This window comes from Teleopsis dalmanni, chromosome 1, assembly GCF_002237135.1.
Source record: "Teleopsis dalmanni isolate 2A chromosome 1, ASM223713v2, whole genome shotgun sequence".
In the NCBI taxonomy this organism is placed as follows: Eukaryota; Metazoa; Arthropoda; class Insecta; order Diptera; family Diopsidae; genus Teleopsis; species Teleopsis dalmanni.
Window position 1 is genome coordinate 199,018,363 of NC_051846.1, and position 18,077 is coordinate 199,036,439.

Consider the following 18,077-nt stretch of genomic DNA (forward strand, 5'->3'; position numbering starts at 1 on the left):
AAGAATAATATATTTACAATACTAGGAATTTGGATTTGGGCAATAAAGGAAGGTAAACCACCTCTACCACAAGTAATTAAGATTGAATAGTTTCACTTTTAGGTTTCATTTCTAAATATCTTAGCATTTTTTGCTGAAATCTTTACTATAACTAATTTGTGCAAATAATTTTGATCACACTTAGAATATAATAATATTAGTTTTCTTGTACATATGCTATTTAAAATTTTCGTTCAAATGTTTTAAACGAAAGATAATGCATTCCTAACGTTAACTGTATTATTCTCTGGAAAGATGTGGATATCCGTACTTGCAAAACACATTGAATAAATAACTGATTCTAAAAGAATAAAAAAAAAACCGTTGTAAACCCACAGGATTACAACGGTTTTTAACTAAGCTCCAAACTTTATTTAAATAATTAACATAATTTATATAACTAGCTTGACAACGTCTATCCTTATTGCTAAACACTAAAAGTCTTTAATTTAATTTTTAAAGAAGTTCTTTTTCAGAAATATCATAAATATAGTCTGTTGTAAGAACTTCGCTTTAAAATATATCTGCCCCCAAATAGTTTGCGTTCTAGCACAGCACCCGTTTTTTGATGATTATTAAAAATATATATTGGAGAGCAGACTCTAAGAATATTAGTGTTTTGTAGTTTCCTCAGAACATCCATTGACTAGCTAAAATGCTAACAAATGAATGATTTGAAATTAGTTACATGTAAATGTCTTATTTAAAAACTCTCGAAACTCTACCCAAAATACTTGAAACTTATACTATACAGTAGTTCTTTATTTAGCTGTTTATATGTATTCTTATAAAATCCACATATATATGAAGAGATAAGGACTTACGGCAATGATTAATTAATCAAGAACTTTATTACTGAATTTTAATCATATAAATTTCAATAATTAATAGTAAATTGTACACATTCTGACAATTATTATTTATAATAATAAATATATTTTTACGTATTTATAATAGTAAAATTTAATATAATTGTCTTATAATCACAGTTTAAAAGCTTCCAGTGAAATGACACTCTAGGTGTCATATTTTCTTAAAATAAAATATTGATTTAATGTCCGTCTTCTTCAATATTTATTTATTCTTAAAACAGATAATTATATTTTCATATTAAATATCACAGTAGATAAATTTTATTACAGACATAACCCTTTCAATTCTATATTTATATCCTTGATTCTTACGCTTCTGAAATCATAGGCAAAACGGTTTTTGATTGATGAAAATTGTTTTTATGTCTGTCACTCACTGTCGATAAAAATATTTTTATTAAATATCAGAACATCATGAATTTTTCTAACTTGTTGCAATATTCAAATAATTTTGTACTCGCAATCTTTATTTCTATTTCTTCGTATTTATCTTGCCATCAGCAATTTTCTGATTGAATGCAACCTTTTGCTTACTGTTAAAACGGAAAACTTTGATTGAGGTTTTATTGAAAAATACCTCGAAGCTATTTACATTAGAAAGATTGGCCCTGTTTGTATAGCTAATAGATATATTTTGGGTCGCATAATTCTAAAACTTTCAAACAATAAAATATGAGTCTTCTAAGAATTTTTAAATTTATAGCACACATAGTTTCATTCATCTTGCTAAAACTTTTTATCCTTTAACTCATACTTTATTAATAAAGGAAATTTTTCGTTTAAGAAATTTCTAAAAATTGCAAATATTTAGAAAAGAATATTGTTTTCTATAAACGTATTCGAAATTTTTTTATGGAATGGCAAAACATATTTAGGTCTGTACAAAAATTTTTAACGTCTGAAATATGTTAAAAATTTTTTCCCCTAACAATCAGTTAATATTAATAAAAAATCTATTTATCATAAATTATAAATAACATATTTTTTAACTTCAAAAATATTTTTATAAGAAAAACATAATTTATTGGGATTTGCTTTTTATTGGCTTTTTTGTAATGTTAAAAAAAATTGTTTTAAATGTAGACTAGCATTTCTGAAGTTGTTTGTTGCTCGACTGTCCATGGAAATCAGTTGTCCAATTTAGTAAATACATATTTTTTAATCAACTGAAATCTGTTGAGAAAAAAGTTGATGCTTTAATCATATAATAACATATGTGTATGAAATGTTACCAGTTGTTTGAAAAATAATTAAAAGATTTTGTTTTTGAAATTTCACTGATGATTAGATTACTATCTACAAAACAATTATTGGGATTTAAAGAAAAAAAAAACAACTACCATAAATAGTTTACTTACATGAAAGTTTGTTTATTGAAATTTAAATAAATTTCAATACTATGTTGTTGTTGTTTCTTATTAGAACTAAACGAAACTTATTTGCGAGTTTTGAGATAGGCAATTAAGTCCTTACGGTCTTCAGGTTTTTTCAAGCCAGCAAATACCATCTTTGTTCCCGGAATATATTTCTTAGGATCTGCTAAGTAATCAAACAAAGTTGAATCATTCCAAGTGACGCCTTTTTTCTGGTTGGCTTCAGTATATTTATAACCAGAAGCTGTACCACTCCTGCGTCCCATAACACCATATAAGTTGGGCCCAACCTTATGCTTGGCTCCACTCTCTATTGAATGACACTGAGCACACTTTTGAACAAAGATTTTCTTACCTTTCTCGGCATCTCCCATAGTTAAATTTTTAGTTAGAGATCAAGTGCTAAATTAAATGAAAATATATTATAATTATAAGTAATTTTTTAAATCTTACACCGTTTTACAAAAATGTTTCACATATTATAAAGTATGATTAAATGTTGTTAAAAATGTTTCTAATTTTGTTTGATAAATGTTTAGATTGTGTATCCGATTAGGATTACGTGAGTTGCCGAATACGCCTGACAACTGTTTCTCGTTTTACGAAACCTAACCTTATATGTTACATGTTTTCCATAAAAAATGTTCATGATGTCTAATATTTAAAACAATATTAACAATTCCGAACATTACAAAAACTTGTAATTTTAAAAAAGGTTTGAAGAATTTGCAAAGTTTGCAAAAGTGAAATAAATATATTGTTCAGTTACCTGTCAAATTTATTGGAGAAATGTAAAAAGTGAAATTATTTCTGTAAAATTACCTTTGACGCAGGAAATTTAATTGTAAATTACACTATTTAGATATTCGGCTCAAAATTGCTATTGCCTGCCAAATATCAATATATTCTATGTTATCGCTTTACTGACATAATTTTTGAAACTTACACAATTAATAAAAATTTTATTTCACTTTTATATATATTTTTATATTACCTGATAAATTTTTTAATTATTCTTAAGTTGCTTTGTTAAATTTTATGCAAAACTCAATCGAAGAAGTAAAACTTCAAACTAATTTTATTGCGCTACCTTCGGACAGAATTACATAGAGTTGCCAAAGCTGCACTGACAGGGTTGCTATTATTAGTAAAGTTTCTATATTATTCAGAACTAATTAAAATGGTCGTGAATACACCGTGCATACTTGAACCTTGTTTATATTTGTATAATATAAATATATCAGTGAAATATTATACATACTTCAAATACATATATATATTTTATAAAATGTAAATATATCTGAATTAAATTGTGGGATACATGAATTTTTATAATTGAACTTTGATTTTGATTCACTTTATTTAATATCAAAATATAACGATGATATGGAAAATTCACATATATTATAATGTATTTTTTGTATTTCAGTAAATAATTATAAGCTGTGAGAAAATTCTTAATGAGATATTAAATTCGAGAAATCTGATTGGAGTTTTGTTTATATGGAAAAAATTTGATTTTTCTAATAATCAAACTACCCTTGAAGCCATTAAATGTATCATTATAAAATCGTCTTCGACAAATAATTGATCCAGATTCGTGTAGTCTTAAAAGTTGTTTTAATGGTTCAAAAATCAATATAAGACTCGTAACAATCTTTTGCTTCGAATAAATATTAGCCTATTATAAGGCACTAATAACAAATTTTAATTAGACATATCGCTTTTAAGCATTGTCTAATCACCTTAAAATGCATTTTAAATTTTGGATGATATCTTTCGACTAACAGCAACTTTAAAATCAGTCTTACTTTTTGATCGTAAACACTTTAAAAATGAATTTTAAAATTATGTACATTAATAATTAGGAATATATAAATATTTATTTTGATACCAAAATTATTACTTTCTTCCGTGTGGTACTCTGGTACTCGTTTTTAGAAAATGGTACTTTCTTGAAGCGCCAAATTTTTTGTACATATTTTAATTTAAATTTATTTATAAATGTCACTGTGCACTATTTTGTAATTTGTTAATTTGTAACGATATGCAAAACATCTATTCATAAAAAACAAAACAAAAAAAAGGGATATTTCTATATCGGACGTATCTAAATAGCTTATGTATGTAAGTGTTGAGTGTTCAACTAATACGTTTATAGTCTTAAAGTCTATAAATAAATTAAATAAAAATAATTAAAAGGCTCTTTAGAAAACATGAATAAGAAATTGTATTTAATTATAAGTATATTAACAGATATATTATACAGTCACATCAGTGTATAGGTTTCTATAGGAAACCTGTATAGGAACCTGTATAGTGTATAGGAAAACTGCCAGCCGATAATACTGGTAATATTTTCACCTACAGATAAGGTAAAATGAATGGAGCTTAAGACCAGAAATAATATTACGTTGTGGAAATAACTTTTTGAAAGATATACACTATGTATGATCACCAAAAGATAGTCGCGGATTATTTAAACCATAAGTTTGCTACAGCTAAAAAGACTTGTACTGTTCTATATCTTCTATATATTTTATATACTTCGTATTTTCTTGTTAAAAGACAATAGAAAAAAATTTGACTTTTTTTTTATAGAAATGTTATCTTTATGAACCAATTTTGGTATAGAAAAAAAATTTGAAGTGGCACCCGTGTGTATAATTAATAGACATAGTTACTGCTAAAGAGAGCAAGTAGTGAAATTTAATAGTGAACAATACTGTTTTGATCAATCTGACAAGGTACAGAGAGATTCATCACTATGATCAAACTTCACAATATTCAAGTTAACATTTATGACTGAGTAACACCGGTTTGATCAACTTGACCGTGACCAGATTGAAATCAAAATTTCTTTTCCTCATAGACTTTTATGAATGAGTAAGGGTAATTTGTGCTTACTGTTTCAATTTTCTAAGGAATATTTTATTAACAATATTGTATCAATTTTTAGACCAATAAAACTAATAATAAGTACTATATTGACTTTTATTTTAAAAGAGAACAGCTATTTTATTTAATTATAATACTCTTTAATTAATTTTTAAATAGTGGATAAATCTCTTCTAAATATATATTAATCATAATTTTCATGAAGTAGAAAAATTTATGTTCCTATTCGTTGCATGTTAGCGGTAATTAGATTTCTCTAGCCTTTGTTAGCCATACAAAAGGTCATAATAGTAGTTTCATTACGCAGTATTTCACTTCTGATTTATATTTAGCTTCTGCGTGGTCTCATTTGCAGATGTCATTAACATTTTTGCTTTATCAACTGCAAAGTTTGCCGTAATGATGTCAGTGTCTGCCATTTAATTAATTCGATTCTATGCAGTTGAAGGTACAAAGGACAACAACATTTGTTTTATAATGTTAAATGCCCAATTTGAAATGAAATGTTTTGCATAAATTTGGATTTGGTTCTAGCTGCTTTGGATTAGAGTTCTTAACAAATTATAATTGTATTTATAAGATAAATTGATAATTTTAGTGTGAATACAGGCATGTGTATTGTGAAAGGTATATATTAAAAGAAATATGTTATTAAAGCTTAGGTAATTACAAAACGATTCAATTAGACTATTAACTTGTCAGTAAAGTCATTACAATTTTTTTATCATAGTTTGTTGTACTTGAAAACACTTTGGCTGGACTTGTAGTGGACTATCGCTGACGTGGTCTTACGTGTAAGCTACTTATAATTAATAGATTATTAAATTAAAGTTACCTGGCATCAACTATGTTAAATTTGGAGACATAGGACTTTGCAATGGTTTTGTTGGTAAATGCTACTTTATTACGATGTCTTTTATGCTTCTGTCAAATATTTATATTAAAAAATTAAAAATTTTGAAATCATAATTATGTTTAGTCTGAGTAAATGGGTGATATCATGCAGATTTGTTAGGCTCATAATAAAAATTTACTGAGATTCTCTAACTGCATATTTGTATTTGTAATGCTAAGTAAGAACAACTTCATATTTAAGTCTTCATAGAATTTAAATCTGTAATTGAATGCGTTATCACAAAACTGAAGTGAAAAAAAGATGCTCGTCAAAAAAAACTTACCCACATGCAGCTTAACAAAACCGAATCGAATTATTTTATTTTTGTAACATTCCTTTTAAGTTGATGATAATTAAATTGTGGACCATCACAAAATGCTTATATACCGTAGAGCTTAACTGCAAAGCTCTCAGCAAAGAATCATTGATTTAAATTGCATAAATACGTACAAGCAGTTCCGATGCATGATACTGTATCCTGCAAGTGAAAAATCAATATTTTCCATTTCGAAGTTTGTTGTTGCTAATAGTGCTATTAGTAGATGTTCATCAAAGAATTGGTTCTTTCAGAATTTACTACTGACTTACAGTTCAACGCGTTTGTAGTTCTCAATAAGAGGCTTATGTCTGTTCGCCATTTCACTGTAATAATAAGCAAAATGCAACTCAGCTTATTGGTCTGTTCGCTAGTACAAAGATGAGTTTGATTGGGATTTTTTGTTAATAAAAAAATAAGTTTTTGGCAGCATTCAAATGAAACGAAAATGTGAAGTGCATATATTTAAAACTCTGATTTCTGCGTTTTTAAATACTTATATTTACCATATGCTTGTCACGTGAATATTTATAAATATTGTGCTACATTGTTTATTTTCATAATAATGCATCTGACTTATATAGCACTTACAGCTTTTACTTATACTTATTATTTATATATATATGTTGAGGCTTATTGAATCACTGCACTTGAGCACTTTTACTCTCTATTAACTGTGAGGTTTTTTCATAACCCCTCTCTACGCCTTGTCTAGATTATTATTTATCATTTCATCAGACTAAGCAATAACTGACCTCAGATCTGCATACCTCCCCTTAAAGCCTGTAACTATTCTGATATTCGATAACGTGGTGTTGGTAAGCGTTTGTACAAATCATATATTTTTATATGAGTAAGAATATATAATCATATTTGCTTAAAAATTATGTTACAAAGTTATATTAAGGTTTTCTTCACCTGATTTCAATAATATTATCTATTTAAAAACATATTAAAATATTTCAATAAATCAAATTAAAATTGTAAATTTCGTTGATAAAATTTTATTTTTATATACACACAACAGTGTCAAATCTTTTATTATGAAAATATAAATCTTTTACGTTGAGGGTTCTATTCAAAGTAAAATTGAAAAATATTTTAAATAAAATTGAATTTATGAAGAAATTTTGCCGCACTTCAATTTAAAAAATTACTTTAAATGGCAATATTTGCTTTTAACTCGCGTTATGACGCTGAAATAAGTTGTCAATGGAAAAGAGTGCTTACAGATTCATTCAATCATGTAAAAGCCACCAAAGGACACACAACCAAATTCTGCATATACACAAGCAACTTAGTTGAGTTTTTTTCTTTTATGTAGTGGAAATGTAAATAAAACCAATTTTTTCAGTGTCAATAAATTCTGTTGCAGCTCTAAAATATATTTTACTTTCACTTACCAAATGAATTTAAACTGAATACTCGGTTTGAAATTACAAAATAAAAAGAAATTACAGCAAACCTTTAGCAGGAATTTTCAATAAAATCCATGAAGTGATTACAAATATACGATTTTGTATATATAATATATACATAAATATAGTATGTAATATATATAACATACAAAACTGATATAAAAGATGTGAAAAATATTTTTATAAAGTGACAAAGAATAGCCATTTAAGTTATTTTAAAGTTTGAATGTTCTATATTTTAATATATCAGGATAACTAACTTATTTTGTTTTTAAAAATTTTATGTGAACTATATCTTAAAGCTATATATATATATATATGTATATAAATATATTGTGGGACGTTGGGACAGCACACTGTCCAACAAGTGGCCCCACTGAAGTGAAGGATTACCAGAAGTAGACCACGAAACGACTTGGGACCATTTTCGTTCCTCAATTCTCGGATGTCGCTATTGAGTTAGAGCTAAAGTGGATTCCGTTCGAATAACTACATCTCCTGTTATTGCAAGCAGCTCATTTAGCTTGAAGTTGGCTGCCAAGTCATCATCAACCCAACGGTGTCACAAGACAGTCATCCTCCTGCTTGCCAGTGCTGGACATTGACGCAATATATGCTGTCTAATTTCGTCTAAACATAGTCTACTAGTGTCTCCCTCAACAAGAGTTATCTTTTTCAGGTGATTCTTGAAGTTTACATGTCCAGTAATCAATGAGGTCAGCCAGCTTAAGGTACTCAGCAGATAGCTAAGCCCTTTTATCGCTTCCTGGCCAATGGTTTCGGCATCAATCTTAAAGCTAAATTAATGTTTTCTTCAGGTTTGAATTTTTTGTTTGCCTCGTTTTTTGGATCAAGCAGTAAATTAGTTTCGTTTATTCCATTATCATGTCAAAGAGTTGTGCTCATAAACACCGAGAAACCGAGTTAAATACAAAAAATAAATAAATAAATAAGTGAAAATAAAAAACAGAGAAAAAGAGGAGTATAAAAATGTCAAGCGCAGTAGTGTGCATTTCTTAAGAATATAAATCAACACTCAAGAAACTGAGATATTCTCGTAAAAACCATACTTCATTGCGTTTTGTATGACTTATCTTAAGCTCAAAGGAAGACAACATTTTATGCAAACAAACAAACAAACAAAAGGACATTAGATGCGGCAAATGTTTATTTAAAAAGAAATAAAATGGCATTTCAACATTGGAATTGAACTAAATAGGAATTATTTATTTCTGGCCTTAACCGATATTTTTTTTTTAATAAAGAACGTAGTCATGTTGCAAAATATATATACAAAAGAATTTTATTTATTTTTTTTTTAAAAGTAAAACAGTTTATCATGAATCATTATTGTATACATTAATACAATTAGTTTCAAAACCCAATATGTGAAATTTTAACTCTTTAAAACTACCTCTTAGTAATGCATAATGAAGCCTCCAGCGATTTGAATGTGAAGGTCATAGTGCTTTGAGAATTCCATTCCAATAATCAAATGCAAAGGTAGAAATTAGCAGGATTAATATCAAGAAATCTAAATTCATGTATGCCAATGCGTGAAAATGATGGTAAGGAAGATGGCAGACTGTAGATGGGGTGACTGTGGGTATAGACTTTGTGACCGGAATTACGAAAACGATGAAAGAAACGTATTCCAACTCAAAAAGTAGATTTAGTAAAAAAATCTGGAGTAAAATTTTTATTAAGATGAGATATACTTCCTATGTTAGGAATTAGCGCACACAGGTTGTGCATCGTGTAGTAAAAACCTGTTGGCTTGTTATTAAGAATATGAGATCCAACTTGTTGCGGGCAGGATGTGAACACTATTGTTAACTATATTTAACAAAATCCTTTCTTAATGATTATTTCGGTGTATTATTATTATTATTAAGTAATAAGCTATGAATGCACTCCGAGCTAAAATATCTATTGTGCGCCTAAGGGCCCAACTAAAACAATTCTATATTATTTATAAATTTCATAATCGTTGTGAACTTAATTTCACTTATTTGATTTGGGACTAAGTTGCAAGATACTTCCAAACATGATAAACTGCACAATTTTATAAAGAAAATAGTCGTAAAATGGTGCAATAGTGATGCAATCACGTAATATATTATAAAAAAAAGCTATTATATACTATCAACATTTTTGATAGTTTTCTAATTTAAGAAAGTGTTAATTATAAATAATTTATATATTTATAAATATATACGCTTTATCAAATATCAATCGTATATATCAATCGCTCATAAGTTAACTCATTACTTACAGACAATTTTTTGCATAACTGTTGCTTGAGTTAGCTTAATACTAACATAAACTCATTTATCAAATTATCTTGACTTTTATTAGCTGTCATCATTAATGAGATATTGGCAAGAATGTTATATTGACTTTCAAATAACCCTCGTAACAGTTGATGAACAGAAAAAAAATTGAGGATAAAATTTATAAGAAAAAATCGAATAGAAAAATTACCTTCTTCGTGCAAAAAAGCAAAACTTTAATCGTTCACATCATTTTCATTTTCCTTCCGGAAGTTTTACTTTTTCATCTCTTCCTGACAACAACAACAACAACAAACATTAATTGAGTTCATTCCGAAAAGCGTCTAAACAAAATGCTTTCCTTTTCAGAGTAATTTGCGCATTTGTGTCAGAAATAATGGCGTAATTATTCAGCGTTTAAGGAATAAAGAAATTGCCATTCACAAAATTATAATACATTTGACTATTTGTTTTCATAGCATAGATTCATTTTGTTTATGTATACATTTTAATTTATATATTGGATAGTAATATATCTTAAAAAGATAGATAACTAACAAGAAATAAGACTAAAAGTATCTTTGAATGAAATGTGGAAAAGGATACTTTCATTTTATATTAATGTCTACAAGTATGAATCGAAAAATAGTCTCTAACCAACGTTTAAGCAACATTCGTTGGTTACAGTAGCTGTCAACTTTCACTGTAGTTAAACGATATTGTTTATAGCGCCTCTATAGTGAGAAACATTCATTACTTTAGCCATTACATTACTGATTACTCTAGTTGCTTAATCGTGCATAAGGCATCAGACAGATGTTATATTTTGTCTACATTGTTTTAAATAATATTGCTTTTTTTATTTTTTTGAATGGTAGTAGAGAAATAAATGAAATTTGAAACTTATACTATGTTTAGACACACATTTTTTTGGAAAAATCTTAATCTCATCTTCCTTTCAGTGAAATGAAGTTGTATTTTCCATACAAAATTCAGTTTTGAGGTTAGAACGAAATTCAGGAAAATGGACTTAAATTCGTCCAAATTTTTGAATACAGGTTAAGAACTATAATTGTTATTAATTTAATATAGAGTGAAAAATAATAACTCACATACCTGAAATCTACTAAAGCTAATAAAACTACTGAATGTCATCCTTTATAGTTATAATAATCAACTTTTAAAATTTTCCAGATGCAAATAGTGTTTGGAGCATGTAATTTTTAACATTCGTTTTGTGAACAAAAAACATATGATTTGCTTAAATTGGGGCAGTATGAACACTTACGAAATTAACTTAATTTCATTTTTAAGAAATTAAATAAATTTGGGTATCTGAACATAGTATTAAGCACAATATGAATTCAGTATATATAAAAAATGTATTTGTTAATTTTTAGCTTAGCTAAAAGCTTACTATCTACTTTCAGTAGAAGATTTTTCAGTTACAAATTGATTTCACTACATAACTCAATTGCATTTAAACATACAACCTATGCATTTTAGTTTACCTTATTGCCGTTTATCGAATTTAATTCTAGAGTGGATATAATAGTTAACAGTTACAACCGTTATTGACTAACGGCTGTAGTTCTCTTATATCTCATATCAAAATGAATACGTTTAATGTAACGTAATATCTACACTTATTTTGGTTAATGAAGCCATTAATGTAATTTAAGACATGTTAGACAAGTAACTAAAATGCACTACTTATTTTAGTTATTATAAAACACTTAATTTGCACAAATGTCTTGACTGCTTTCCTAGTACTGTATTTAAGCTAGCATCCTTTACTTCATATTATCTCTATCACTTCAAAAACCCATAAGACAATTTGTGGTACACTTGTAGTCATACTCTAGTTTAACCGTTTTAAAACTATTTTGTTTGCAATGTAAACGTGTTTACATTTATAATTACGTACGCCTAGCTGCCACCGCTTCATGACTATTATAAGAAATTAACTTTCAACATCTCTATGTTGTATTTACATAAGGTACTTAAACTATCATGTGGGAATATAATAAAGATACAAGTCACTGTGCGTTGTGGTAATTAAATTTGTGTAAACTCGTCGCCTCATAGGTTTCCTTCTGACTTGTGAAGGAAACCAGAAGAGAATCTCTGTCATTTGCAGTGTACCACAGCCTTGCATGTAACTGGTAATTGTGTTTACTGGCGCTTAATCAAATTAAGTATGTCTTCTTAATGCTTTTAAAAACGTGTTAATAACTTAAGTCTCAAGAAACACAACGAACGATGAGTATACCCAACCATCCGTCGAGAAAGCAGTAGTCGGTAATTCGCATAAATGTCAACGTTGCACACATTATTGCTTTATAAATGGTCCAGTTATTTTAATAAAATAATTTTTACCTGAGATTTCTGTAAATCATTTATTGAGATTGAGATAAGTTATACACATAATATGCATGTCGAAATGAAATTAAGGATGAAAAGTCAATAATAAAATAACTGATAGGTATACGTATACCAATGTAAAAGTCAGTTTTCAATAAATATATTTTTTAAATTTAATTAAATAAGGAAATGATTGGTATTGATTCATTTTGTGTAAAAACTTGATAATATGTATAAAATACAAAATTAATGTAAAAATTAAATTTTTATGTTCTTATAAAATGTTATTTTTCTATTAAAAACTTAAAAAATTACGTTTTTAGACAAAAATTCTAAAATATGTTTGTACACGTGTTTATGTATATATGTATGAATAGATACTATATACTTGTATTGTGTATAAATAAATGTGTATATATACAGTTTGAGATACACCATTACGAAAGTTTAATTATTAGCTCCACTAATAGGCAACCACTGAGGCAGTATAGATTTGTTATACCAATTTAGACGTAAATCTCAAATATCCGCTTGCCGTGGTTTTTATTTTGAGCGGAGTATTAAGCTTCTTGGCATTTATATCATAATTTAAGTGTTTTCCATACAAATACTGTAATGCTAAATAAACACTAATTATATATCTCTTTGGAACAATTTCTATTGCAGTAGTACATAACTACTGCAATAACTTAACGAAAATGCTTACATGCTTCCGGGGCTCATCAAACATATGAGTAATAATTTGAGCACATTTGTATACCAAATACATGATTTTGAATTAATGCATTTCAATTTATGGAAAGTTCCTTTAAGGGATGATTTTGTGGGGGCTTGATATTTGTGAATAAAGATTACATTGCGTAGGATTATGCAGCTTTAAATGAAGTGTATTAATATTTCTGCATTCAAACTAAACAGAAATGGAGTTTAAGTAATTCAATTTGCACCCTTTGTAATGTAAAAATCTACTATATGGTGCTTATCATAATGTTTGTAAAGCATTTATGTGGTTGATTATGAGATTGTATAAATTACATAAGTTTAAAATTGATTGAGTCGAATTGTATTACTGATACTTATACTCTATTTAGAATGATTTTGAATTTCTTTAATACAGCGTTTAAACACTATTTCAACAGAAACCAATTGGTTATTTATCCATTAATAAATATCTATTAAATATGAATTTACACTTTGGTTCTTAAATGCATTCATTTGAAGTTCATTTGTAATATCATTTTATTTGATATATCATGGTTACATACTTCATAAGCTGCGAATTTATATTCCCAATTCTAACTATTTTATTTCTGCATATTTAAAAAAATTTGACAGTATGTATATGTATACATGTGTATATAGAGAAGATTAGTATTGTTGCTGAAGAGTTCATCCCATAAGTAGTAGTAGCACAAGGCAACCCTGTTTCATTGCTGTCAGCAGCATGAAGCAGAAATCTAAACAAAGTAGAAGCAGAATAAAAGAAGAAGCCGAACGAAAGTAGAAGCCGAACAAAATTAGCAGCCGAATGAGAGTAATAGCCGAACGAGAAAACAAGCCGAACGCGAGTGAAACCCGAACGGCAATACAAACCGAATATCTTGCATTAAGATTGTTTTATTTCTTTTCAAATTGTCTTCTTCTTTTTAAAACTTTTCACATTTAACTTATAAACTTACATATTATTAGTATACTTGAATGCAAGTTTCTAGATTTACAGAGGATCTGATATGCTTTCACGAAAATTGATATATACTTTTGTGTTAGTATTTTTTTAAAAACATACTTTAAAATATATCATATATTTTTCAGTGGACATTTAAGTGTAGTCATTGCATTAACTCCATAAAATATTTACTTTCAAAATAGTGTATTTGAATGAGAATAAAAAAGGAATAAAAATCTATATGTGAGACTACTTTACTTTCATAAAACTCAATAAGAAGTAAGAAATTTAAACACTAGAATTAAATGAAACTAAGTTAATAAAATATCGCTTTTTTGCATTCGCAAGATAGCAGAATGGGATCTTAAACAAACACGGCGGTTTTTATGTTGCTTGCTTGCTTAGTTGGCCATTACAGACGTGAGTCGTCCTTGTCCGCGTTGAGTAGTCTCCGCCAGTCAGCCTGATTAGTTGCTTGCTGTTGCTAGTCGGTAGTACCAACTTGTCGCCAACATGTAATGCCTTTTCATCACTGTTGGCAATTGTCCAAGCTTCTGCACCATATAGCAGGACAGGCATGCCAAGAGATTTGTAGAGCGTGATTTTTATTTGTCGAGAGAGAACACAATTTCTTATTTAGCCCGAAGTAACATCTGTTGGCAATACTGATTCTTCATTGAATCTCTATGCTGACGTCATTTTTGGTATTTAAGCTGGTTTCTTGGTTTTTATGTACCAAGTGGAAAAATTATTTTATTACAATATTATTCCAAATGTTTGAGCTATTTTTAAATATTAATAATATTTCGTGATACAAGTGTGTTCTAAAATTAACTCATACAAGGTCTGTTAAAAAATATATTGACACACTCATTTTAAGTTTCCTGCGATTATGAGCAACTGTTGCTACTAATAAAGTCAAAGGCAATTCATGCTTGTATTTGCTTATGAACAATACCAGTGTATCCTTTTTATGATATGAAGAAGAAGCATTTATTCTTGAAACCTCGAAACATATTTGCAGAAAAGCTGCTTGAGATATGAAAGCAAAACAATAACAATGCGTGGAAGTTGTTGGTTAAAGTGTTTGGCATTTTATATGTTTATTTTTCTTAGCAGTTATTGTTTGTTTTTGTTTTAAAATGTGTTATATAAACATGCTTAAAAAGGAAGCTTTTATATCATAGCATAGGAAGTATTTAATAAATAGAAAATTTCAATAATAATTTTAATAATAAATTTTAATTGGTAAGCCAATGTAAGTGAATTGATTTGGTTTGAGTTCATATAAAATTTATAATTTCATATAGAAAATATAATAAAACATTGTTGCATTATATTAAAATTCATTTATTTCATATTAAGCAAATATAAAGAAATTTATTTACTTCTAAAAATTTATTTAATACAATTAAAAATGAATGCAAAAATATTATTTTAATATTGACTTTGTTGAAAATTTTATTTACTTGAAAGAAATAAAATTTTATCTATGAAAAACAGAATTCTATTTATGCAATTTTATTTACAAAAGGAAAAGCTTGTCAAACAGTGAGTCTGATAAATAACATATAATCAGAAATTTATTTATTATTGCTTCTCATTTCTCTAACCTCTAACCTTATAGAATTTAAACCAAGCAATTTTCTTGAAAGTTTGCAGTACTCTATAGAATAAATATTGTTGCAATAAAATAATAATTTTTATGAATGGAAGTCGTTGGTTTGTGAACATGCACTTATGGTAGATAGTTGGTAGTGATGTGACTAGTATATATGTAGTAAAAACATATAACTTATATGTATACATATCAAGTTTGAATTGATTTAAAATGAAGAAAATGTACAAATATATAAAGGACATATGTTAGAGTAGGTACAAATATTAAAGCTCTAAATCTTCTTATAGAAAATTAAAAAACATATTCGAAGTTCTTATAAGTTAAAAATTTATGGTTTATAGCAAAATCAATATTTTAGAGCGAGGGAATAAAGAACTTGATAGATTTGCAACAATCAAGACCTTCTGATTTTTTTTTTTGAAAATTTATGTTTTAATGTGTGTGTATTTAAAATTATAAATGTTTAAAATAATACTGAATAATTTTTGTTAAAAAAATAATAATAATAAATAATAATTACAATAATGACATAAGAGTTCATATGTTTAATTCTGCAGTATTGCATATATGCATATATGAAGTATTGTATATATACAAAATATTATTTTTTTTTGCCAATATTTGATTTTGGAAAAAAAATAACTTAAATAAAGTACAATAATAAAAAAAAAGAAAAAATGAAAAATAATTTTGTGTACTATCTTGAACACATTTTCAAAATTTTAACAATTTTATTTTATAATATATGGATTATAACCATATACTGGAAAACACTAAACACAATTTTTCTAAAATTTTGTTCTTCGTCATTAAGCGTTAAATCTTCTTAAGTTGTTGCTATTGCATATATCTTTGTTTTCAAACTATTTTATACCCATCTTACATTACGAAGGCTAAAGGAACATTACGTACATTACGTTTTCAATTTTTGTTATCTACTTTATACTTATTTGCATTTTCTCAAACATTTGTATTTCCTTGCTTTTACTGCTTTTCGTAATTTGCATGCTTCACTTAAATTTTCGTTTACAGCAGTATCGAAAAAAAAATATACTGAGTTAATGCATACTTAAGACGTCTTAGTGTAAGATTCTTTGTCGTGTGAAAGGCATGTAATAAAAACTACATACTTAAATCAGTTTCACAAAACAAAATCAATTGAATTTGATATTTTATTTTACATATTTTAGTATCTAGATATAATAATTTTGAGTTATCCATGTACAAACATAATTCGTATATCTTACTCAATTTCTTTAAGTGTTACAAAATTTCATAAAATATCATTGCAAAAACTATTGAATAAGACCGCATTTTTAATTACTCGTATGTAATTATAATCTTTTCATTAATTTAATAAATTAAATTTTAACAGCCGTTTAATAATTCGTCTTAAAATATAAGCAAATTATTTAATTTATATGAGAATGTGAATATATTTTTAATACATTTTAATTAATATATACGTACATTAAAGGTTGGATGATATACGTAAGGTACAATAATTAAAATTTTAATTTTTAATAAAAATTGTTCAATAAATTTGTAATTATATAATTATTGATTAATAACTATAATTTTATTCGATATTAATATATGAATTCAATCATTCATTTTTATTTTATTGAAATATAATAAGTTTTGACCACAAATTTCTCCCCTATAGTAACATCGTGCAAAATATCTGTCCTTTTGTAAAAATTTGCTTTTTACAAATGCTCCCACGCTTGTTACTATATATAAAAAGTTAGGTATTGTACTATGAATGAAGATTAATTGATAGTTGCAAGCAAAAATTTAAAAGGAGATAAAAATATATTATAATAATAAAATTGAAAAGTCAACATAACCATATAAATAGGATTTTAGTAGGTGTAATTAAATTTAAAAATACATATATATTTTTAGCCGAAGTGGATTATAATACTTTTAATCCAAAATCTACGTATTAGCAGAGTAGGTCACTTTTTCATCTATTCACTAAATATTTGGATACATGTTATCATAAGAACAGGGCTTTTGTTTTTAATATTGTTTTTTTTACAGATTTGGCTATAAGAATTATAACTAATGTAAGTTAAGTTTTCACTTCTAAGAGTAATTCAAAATTGCAACAATATTTTCTCTTCATAATATTATAATATATATCATGATGCTACGATCCCTGAACTGATTGATTTAATATAACATTTCTTATAAGAACTATTTGTATTTATCAATGAATAACTTAGAAATTACTCCTTAAATTAGAAATGAATAGTTTGGATTTTGTTAAGGGTGCTATATAAGGTGATTGTTTACATAAGGGAAACATTCTTTATATAATGGTTATTTGTCGATGT

The 18,077-nt window shown here is 27.0% G+C and overlaps 1 protein-coding gene across 1 annotated transcript; it reads right to left on the reverse strand.

Moving 5' to 3' along the window:
- Window positions 1-1,940: 1,940 nt before the first annotated feature.
- LOC119673882 (cytochrome c-like) lies at window positions 1,941-3,235 on the reverse strand. Its single transcript, XM_038084987.1, has 4 exons — window positions 3,107-3,235; window positions 2,270-2,686; window positions 2,144-2,207; window positions 1,941-2,084 (listed from the first exon to the last, which is right to left on the reverse strand). The coding sequence occupies exon 2, from the start codon at window positions 2,656-2,658 to the stop codon at window positions 2,347-2,349; it is 312 nt and encodes a 103-aa protein (XP_037940915.1). The 5' UTR covers window positions 2,659-2,686; window positions 3,107-3,235; the 3' UTR covers window positions 1,941-2,084; window positions 2,144-2,207; window positions 2,270-2,346.
- Between the last annotated feature and the right edge of the window lie 14,842 nt (window positions 3,236-18,077).

What these genes read in the sequence shown, in the direction of transcription:
- LOC119673882 (XM_038084987.1), bottom strand. Translation starts at nt 2,658, where the DNA reads ATGGGAGATGCCGAGAAAGGTAAGAAAATCTTTGTTCAAAAGTGTGCT.